The 9,592-nt window shown below is 37.4% G+C and overlaps 1 protein-coding gene across 1 annotated transcript; it reads right to left on the bottom strand.

Annotated features, from left to right (window-relative positions):
* Window positions 1-624: 624 nt before the first annotated feature.
* LOC148564140 (uncharacterized) lies at window positions 625-6,349 on the bottom strand. Its single transcript, XM_088487008.1, has 3 exons — window positions 5,959-6,349; window positions 4,694-5,152; window positions 625-719 (listed from the first exon to the last, which is right to left on the bottom strand). The coding sequence occupies exons 1-3, from the start codon at window positions 6,347-6,349 to the stop codon at window positions 625-627; spliced, it is 945 nt and encodes a 314-aa protein (XP_088343134.1).
* Window positions 6,350-9,592: the final 3,243 nt, after the last annotated feature.

The raw sequence follows: 9,592 nt of genomic DNA, 5'->3' as shown, positions 1-9,592 counted from the left end.
CACAGAACATAGATAAGTAAGCTGTGGGCCTGGCTGTGGAATAGCATTGGCATAAAACTCTCTTACTAAGCTCACCACCGCTTTCTTTGGTAGATTACATAAGATTGCCCAGCCTCTACTATTAATCTCAATGTTAATTTCTCTGTGCTCATCTCTTCCAAGTTGGAAGCCCACCTCTGGAATGATTTGCCTCTCACTCACCCACCCAAAGAACTGGTTTTGATGGAAGAATGAAAGAAACTTGTGCTCATTATAGCTTGAAGAGCCAGATGTTTCCTTAGTCTTTCTCTTTTTTGAGCCAGAGACTTTTGGTGCCATTTGTAGAATGTGGGTTTGTGATGGTGGAAAGGAAGAAGGAGAAGAAAAATAAAGCAAAAGAATTTCGCTCAACACCAAACTTAGGACTTGGTTGTCCCAATCAAGAAAGAAAGCAAGAAAGTAGATAAGAGAGAGTGGTGGTTTCGAAAGAGAGAAGGGGTGTGTGTGGTGTGATGAGAAGGGGTGGGTGAGTACAATATATATGGGGAAGGAAGAATCTGGAAGGTGTGCAATTGATGACAAAATTAAATGTTTTCACACTTGGTTTTGGTGCCCAGCGTGGGAGAAGCGCCACTTGAAAGTGGTTCAGCTTTCTTCAGATTGTGAGTTCCAAAGTTTGAAGTACACTGTGACTCCCCTCACTTGATAAGTGATCAATGCCTTGTGAGCCCCACCACTTCCTGAAATTGCAGTTACAAAGTTCATATTAATGATCAAAGGGTTGTTTCATTTTCTTCTAATTAATTAGTATTCATTTTGTGTGTCTTTTGGACACCAAACTTAAGGTCATTGCATTTGGTAACTGGTGCTTATGATTGAACTTTATTGGGCTCAATTTCTTTAGATGCACAATTTACAAACGTTTCTTATGTTGGTGGCAACACCAAACTTAATTTTTGGTTTACTTATAAGATCAATTAAAATATTATCATGTAAATTCAAAAATTAAGTGGGCTGGTGGCCACACCAAACTTAGTTCTTCAACAAGTTTCCCAACCCAATCAAGGAACATCATATAATGAACTATGCAAGATTGATCTTCCAGAAAAACCTAAAAAAGTTTAATGCTAAAATCTCAAAGCTACAAACTAAGTAACTAACACTAGAAACTAGAAGGCAATTAACCAAAGTAACTAACATAAATAGATCTAGAAAGCATGAAATTGAAAGGATATGAGGGTTGGGGTGCCTCCCAACTAGTGCTTCTTTAACGTCATTAGCTTGACGGTTCTTCCTCTTCAGCTGAGGTTGTAGTTCACTCTTTGCTCTTCCAGTGAGTCTCCCAAGTAATGCTTAAGTCTGTGGCCATTGACAATGAAAGTCGTCTGTGTTTTCTCATCCATGAGTTCCACATGACCATAAGGGGAAGCTTTGATGATTGTGAAGGGTCCTGACCATCTTGATTTCAGCTTCCCTGGGAAAAATTTGAGTCTTGAGTTGTATAAGAGAACCTTTTGGCCTTCTACAAACTCCCTTTTTGGCAGCTTTTGATCATGCCATTTCTTTGTTTTCTCTTTATAAATCTTAGCATTTTCATAGGATTGAATTCTGAATTCATCTAACTCATTGAGCTGCAACAACCTTCCTTCTCCAGCAGTTTGATTGTCAAAGTTTAACATCTTTAGAGCCCAAAATGCTCTATGCTCAAGCTCCACAGGCAAATGACAAGCTTTTTGATACACCAATTGGTATGGAGACATACCAATAGGTGTCTTAAAAGATGTTCTATAAGCCCACAAAGCATCATCCAACTTCTTGGACCAATCTTTCCTTGAGTTTCCAACAGTCTTCTCAAAGATCCTCTTAAGCTCTCTATTTGAAATTTCAGCTTGACCATTGGTTTGTGGATGGTATGGGGTGGCTAACTTATGCTTAACACCATATTTGAGAAGGAGTGTCTCTAGTTTCTTGTTGCAAAAGTGACTTCTCCCATCACTTATAAGAGCTCTTGGAACCCCAAACTGGCTAAATATGTTCTTCCTCAAGAAATTGATCACCACTTTGTTGTCATTAGTTGATGTTGCTATAGCCTCTACCCATTTGGACACATAGTCCACAGCCACCAATATGTAACTGTTTGAGTATGAGGGTGGGGAAATGTCTCATGAAGTCAATCCCCCAAACATCAAATAATTCTAACTCCACGATGAACCTCTGTGGCATCTCATTCTTCTTGGGTAGGTTGCCAGCTCTTTAACATTCATTGCGCCTTGGCACAAACTCCTTTGCATCCTTGAATATTGTAGGCCAAAAGAATCCACACTTCAACACCTTAGCTGCAGTCCTTTCTCCACTAAAGTGCCCTCCATAAGTAGATCCATGGCAATGCCAAAGAACCTCTTATCCTTTCTCATGAGAGATGCATCTTCTTAGCAGTCCATCAGCACACTTTTTGAAGACTTATGGTTCATCCCAAATGAAATGCTTGGCATCATTGATGACTTTCCTTCTTAAGTGCTTGTTGATGTTGGATGGTACCTCTTAGAGCATCATCAATTGCTCATCTAGAAAGCTTTCATTTACACCAGGGCTATGAGCTTCATTGTCCATATGTGGGATCCTTGATAGGTGGTCAGCTACCTTATTTTCTGCTCTACTTCTGTCCTTGATTTCAATGTTAAACTCTTGTATCTCTTGTATTTTCATTTCATTTTTCTTATGTTCTATCACTTGCTTGAGGGCAAGCAAGATTTAAGTTTGGTGTTGTGATGCCAGGGCATCATGGCTAGTTTCACAAGCCATTTTTAGTTTATTTTAGAGTAGTTTCATGCATTTCTTAGGCAATAAGTAAGTATTTGGATGAAAATTTCATGCACACCTTAATTCAACCAAACATTGTTAATTTGATGCATTTTCATGAGATTTATGCTAGATTTAATTGTTTGTTCTAAATGATGCAAAATCTTGTGAATTTAGCAAAGCTTTGATGCATGTGTTTGGTTGATGATAGGTAGAAAGAAGTAGAGGAAAACCAAGGAAAAATGGCCATAGAAGGAAGAAGATGAAGCAATATTGGTGGCCAAGTTGGCTCACCTACGTTGCCTCAAACGTTGGAGGAAAGGGCTACAATATCCTACAAACTGCTGGTGCCAACGTTGGAGGGGACGTTGGATCACCAACGTTACCTCCAACGTCTTTGATAACTCTCAAAATTGGAGCTGGACAAATTGCCATGTGTATGTATGCACAGCTATGTATGCGTACGCACAAGTAGAAAATTTCAACGTGTGCGCACGCACAAGGTCGTGTGCGCACGCGCAAGGTCGTGTGCGCACGCACAAGGTCGTGTGTGTATGCACAGAAGCAACGTCGGAGGAAACGTTGGTAATCCAACATTTGGTCCAACGTGCACGACATGTCTCCAATTTTGAGCTGCTAAAAATTGCCTTGTGTGCGTACGCACAACTTGATATGCATACGCACAAGTAGAAAAAAATGCAAGTGTGCATACGCACAAGACAACGTGCATAGGCACAAGCCAGCAGCATTGAATGTAACATTGGTTCCCCAACGTTGAGGCAAACGTCCCTACCAGTACACCCAACTGATTCTACTGTCAACGTTACAAAGAATGGCACTCCTAATTGCTTCAATCAAGGCCAGGACCCATATCCAAGTATTTGAAGATCCAATTGAAGATGAGAAGAGGTGTATAAATAGATGGATTATTGAAGATTAAGGGGACTCTCGGGGGAGGCCCTTATGGGTTCTGGGAGTTTAGAATTCTTTTATTTCTCTTCTGCACTGTTTCCCTTTTTAGTTTTATGTACTTTCTTTTCTTTTACTTTCTAGCTAGGCTTTATTTTCCTGCACTCTTCTTCTCTGTAAATTGAATTGAGATATGAACAACTAACCCCTCTTCATTGGGATAGGGAGCTTTGTGTAATTCAATGGATCAATATTAGTTTTCATTCTTCTTCTTCTTTCTTTTCTCTTGATCTAACTAGAAAGCTTTCGTTCTTCATTCAATTGGATAGTTGTCTTGATAGAAAAGCTATCCATAATTGGGTTTCCTCTGATCCTTGAGAGAGGGATGAGGAGATCATGCTTGAATTGCTTTCTCACACTGGATTAGATTGGGGGTTGGATGGATATTATGACATTTAATCCTACCAATACTTTGATCTATGAATTTGTGTGGTATAATCAATGACCAAACTTCAACTCTTCCCATGAGCAATTAAATCAAGACATTGGGAAATTGTTCATGCTTAGAGAGATTTGTGAGCCAAGACATTGGGATCCAATCATCTAAGATTGCTAAGGAGATCAATGAATGAATTGATTGAGGAAGAGATGGAAATGAATTTGATCCAGAGAATTATAACATTTCCTGACCCCAATGAGCTTTCCCACTTCTGATCTACCCATTCTCTTTACATTCTGTTCTTTAATTTGATGCTTAATCCCTGTTCCCATTTAATTTCTTGCAATTTAAAGTTTCTGCACCTACAATCTTGCAATTTACTTTCTGCCATTTAATTTCTTGCTCTTTAAGTTTTCCGCCAATTTACTTTATGCAATCCCAATTTCAAATCTGATTTCGTTCAACTAGAACAATTCTCCAATTAACGTTGATCAACCAACCAATCCCTGTGAGATTCGACCTCACTCAATAGTGAGTTTTTACTTGACGACAATCTGGTGCACTTACCGGTGGAAAATTGTTGAGAGACAGTTTTCATGACACCAGTGGTGGTGTAGTTCCTTTGGGCTTCATTAAGCACCTTGCTTGCATAATAGATGACATGCACTAGCTTATCTCTCCATTGTCCTAATACAGCACCAATGGCAAAATATGATGCATCACACATTAATTCAAAAGGCAAGTCCCAGTTTGGTGGTGTTATAATAGGTACAGAAGAGAGCTTCCTTTTAAGCTCCTCAAAAGCTTGCAAACATTCTCTATCAGATATGAAGGGTACATTAGAGACAAGCAGGTCCCAAAAAAGCTCTCCAATGAACCTTCTATAGAAGCCAGCATGTCCCAAAAAGCTCCTAACTGCTTTGACATTGCTAGGTAGGGGTAACTTTTCAATCACTTCCTCCTTAGCTCTATCTACCTCTATGCCTTTCTTAGAGATTTCTTGGCCAAGGACTACCCCTTCGGTAACTATAAAATGACACTTTTCCTAGTTCAAAACTAGGTTAGTCTCTTGGCATCTCTTGAGCATCAAGGCAAGATGGTGTAAGCAATTAGGAAAGGAGTCACCAAACTGAGAAATCATCCATGAAAATCTCAATGAATTTGTCAATCATGTCAGAAAAAATGGACAGCATACACCTTTGGAATGTGGTTGGTGCATTGCACAAACCAAAGGGCATACGTCTATATGCAAAACACCATAAGGGCAAGTGAAAGATATCTTTTCTTGGTCCTTAGGATCCACTACAATCTAGTTGTAGCCTGAATATCCATCCAAGAAACAATAGTACTCATACCCAGCAAGCCTCTCCAACATTTGATCCATGAAGGGTAGAGGGAAATGATCATTCCTTGTGGCTTCATTGAGTTTTCTGTAGTCTATACACATGCACCATCCGGTCACTGTTCTTGTTGGTATAAGCTCATTCCTTTCATTTGGTACCACTGTGATTCCCCCTTCCTTAAGGACTACTTGAACAGGACTCACCTAAGGACTATTTGAGATAGGGTAGATCACCCTTGTTTGCCATAGCTTTAACACTTCCTTTTGCATTACTTCCTTCATTGATGAATTTAATCTTCTTTGTGGCTAGATTATGGGCTTGGCATCCTCCTTAAGAAGGATCTTATGCATGCACATTGAAGGGCTTATTCCCTTTAAGTGAGAAAAGGTCCACCCAATGACATTCTTTGTTGTTTTAGCACCTTAATGATCTCTTCCTCTTGTCCCTTACTCAAGGCTAAATTGATGATTACTAGATAAGTATCATTACTCCCCAAGTAAGCATACTTCAAGCTTGGAGGTAGAGTCTTCAATTCTAGCTTTGGTGTTTCTACTTTCTCCTTTCTTATGTTGTCTATCATGATTGAGCTATCCATGCTTTGTTGTGGTAATTCACTACATGATGCTGGTTGCTCTTGCTCCATTGCATCTTCAAGTTTGTCTTCTTCTAGAACTCCTTGAACTAGTGTCTCCATTGTGTCTGCCATCATACACTCTCCAATAGGCTCCTCTGGGTAACTCATAGCAGTAAAAATAGTAAATACCATCTTTTCTTCATGAAGCCTAAGGACCAATGCTCCCTTTTGTACATCAATTATAGCTCCCGCTATTGCTAGGAATGGCCTCCCTAGTATGATTGATGTATTGGCCTCTTCTTCCATGTCAAGCACTACAAAATCTGCTGGGAAGATGAAGTCACCTACCTTAACCAACAAGTCCTCCACTACTCCATAGGGGAACTTGAATGTTCTGTCTACTAGTTGGAGTGCCATTCTTGTTGGCTTAACCTCTTAAATTCTCATTCTCTTCATCATGGCCAAGGACATAAGGTTGATGCTAGCTCCCAGGTCACACAATGCTTTCTCAATGCTAATGTCTCATATGATGCATGGGATTTGAAAGCTTCCAGGATCTTTCATCTTTTGGGGAAGCTTCTTTTGTATGATGGCACTGCATTCTTCTATGAGCACTACAGTATGTTCTTATTATTAGTTATGGAGATTGTAAATCGGGGTTTTGAAGATGAGGAACAAGTGATTTGAATTGCAATTAAAATAAGTAAAAGACTGTAAAATAAATAAATAACTGTAAAATAAACTTTTGGCAATGTATGAGAAATTAGAAGTCCTATCCTAGTTATCCTTATCAATGATGATGAAGATTGAATCTTAATTCCACTTAGTTAGTCCTTACTTAAAGCAAATAAAGGTCAAGTGACTAATTAGTTTGATCTTCAAATCCTAGTTAATTCCTAAGGAAAGATTGGGATTATTGAAGTTTAATTTAATTAGCAAAGATAACAATTATCAATCATGTTGAGTTTGATAACTCCTGAGTTACTGATTTCTTAACCAAGACCAAAAGGGGAAAAGTAAATCTACTGGAATAAAAATGTCTTCAGATTGGAAGCAACAGTAACATAAATAAAAGAAAGCAATAATAAACTGAAATACCTCAAATAACATTAATCCAAAGAATAATCTGTAACATAGAAGAATTCATAAATTAAATTGAGAAAATAAATAAAAAAGAATGTTGAACCTGATAAAAAGATAATCTTGAAAGCAAAAGAAATCCTAATCCTAATTCTAAATCCTAAAAGAGAGAGGAGAGAACCTCTCCATCAAAACTACATCTAATTCATGAAAAATAACTAATTGGAGACTCTCCTCTGAATGGATGCATTCCCCCACTTCATAACCTCTGATCTGTGCCTTCTGGACTTGGATTTGGGCCAAAAAGGGCTTCAGAAATCGCTGAGAGCGTTTTCTGTAATTTCAGGTGCGTGGCCTCTGTCACGCGTCTGCGTGGGTCACGCGGTCGCCTCAATTGGAGTTTTCCTTGCCACGCGGTCGCTTCAGTCATGTGTCCGCGTCATATGCGTTTCGCTCAAGGCACGCGATCGCATCAATCACGCGGTCGCGTCACTGTCATTTCGCGCTGGCATGCGGCCGCGTCGTCCATGCGATCGCGTCACTGCCAGTTTCTTCAAAAACTCCGTTTCATGCTTTCCTTCCAATTTTGTATGTTTCCTTTCCACCCTTTAAGTCATTCCTGCCTTAGAAGATCTGAAACTACTCAACACACGAATCACGGCATCGAATGGAAATAAAGGGTAATTAAAATAATTACTTTTAAAGCATAGGAAACATGTTTTTTACATACATCACATAATAAGGAAGGGAGTGTAAAACCATGCAATTTATATGAATAAGTGAGTGAAGGATTGAATGAATCACTTAAATTAGGCACAAAATATATCATAAAATATGGGTTTATCAACCTCCCCACACTTAAACAATAGCATGTCCTCATGCTAAATCCAAGATAAAGAGTAAGGTAAGGTTGAAGTGGTGGAATCTCATTCAATGCAATCTATTCTAAATGCAACTACCTAAATAAATCATGCAATTCTAATTTTTTTATTCACTTGTATATAAAACTTACATGTAGTTGAATTAATTTACATTCTCAAGGAGTCATATATGCATAGCCAAACCTTAGATAATGATAAAGCACTTTTACAATTGAGATGGGAAAGAAAAAAAATATTTTACAAATTTGCAAGACAATTAGCAATTTAAGCAGAGATATATGTTGATGAGCTATTGAACCCTCACTGGATTTTGTATTTACTCTCTAGTCACTCAGTGTTTATTGGGTTAATCACTCTATTCTTCTTTTTATCCTTACTTTCTATAACTTTGTTCTTTATTTAACCAATCAACAATTATAGAATATAGGCATACAAAAATCATGAGGTCTTTAATTAAGGTTGTAATGGGGCCAAGGTAAAGGTAAGGGTATATGTATAAGGCTAAGTGAACTAATTAAGTGAATCCTTGATTAGTCTAAGATCTCACCTAACATACATATTTTGTAAAGCAAAGCTTCTTTACCTATTTTTCCATATTTATCCTACTTTTTACATGCTTATATTTAATTTTTATTTATTTTTATCCCATGTGCATTGCTTTTTGCATTTGGAGAATTCTTTTGTATCCCCTTTATTCAAATACTGAAATTTTTTTTAATGCACATGGTAATTCAATTATTTTGATTTCACATGAGCATGCTTCCCAAAATTTTTATTTTGAATTATTTTATTCTTTTTAACTTTCTACCCTTTGTTTCTATCATCCATGTTCCCATAAGGTTCCCCTACTTACACAATACACAATTTCTCTCTTAAGCTAACCAAGGATTCAACTTGGGAATTTTATTTTGTTTTTCTGCTTAAGGCTAGTAATGTGGTTATAAAACAAGAGGAGTTTTAAAGGCTCAAGGGTGATGTAAAAGGTAGGCTAATTTGGGAATAGTGAGCTAGAATCAAACAATGGCCTCAATCACTTTCTTGGTATGTATCTATATTCTACAATCGGACATATAGATTAAAACAAAGTAAAGAACACTAGAATAAATAAGAAGGGCGGAACACACAGGAATAAAATATCATGGTTTAAATGTAACCATGCAATTAAGCTCAAAACTCACAGGCTGTGTGTTCTTTAACTCAAAAATCATATATCAGTTATATATGTCAAGCAAGTAAAAATTAAGAGTTCCCATTATTCTCAATGTAAATCTTAAGGTGGCTTTAAAGTTCTAGTTTTTCTCCTTGATGAAATGTTGTTAACTAACTAACAGGTAATGCTATATATACAAGGTGTAGGTTGTTTTTATTCTGTTAAAGTCTCTAGTTTACCTCCTTTTTACATTTTCAATTTGAATTAAGTTATCTTATGCTAAAAAGGGTAAACTATACTAATTAATCCACAATTTTTATAACTAATAAGTTAGAATTGTAACTAAACTAAATGGCTAAAATATGAACTAAAGTGCAACATACAGAAATAGAGTAAAAATACATGAAAATAGCAATGTATAAGTACTGAGAAATAAAA

The sequence above is a fragment of the Arachis ipaensis genome, chromosome B5, assembly GCF_059453495.1.
Source record: "Arachis ipaensis isolate K30076 ecotype BB chromosome B5, ASM5945349v1, whole genome shotgun sequence".
In the NCBI taxonomy this organism is placed as follows: Eukaryota; Viridiplantae; Streptophyta; class Magnoliopsida; order Fabales; family Fabaceae; genus Arachis; species Arachis ipaensis.
This window is presented reverse-complemented; position numbering and strand designations above follow the sequence as displayed.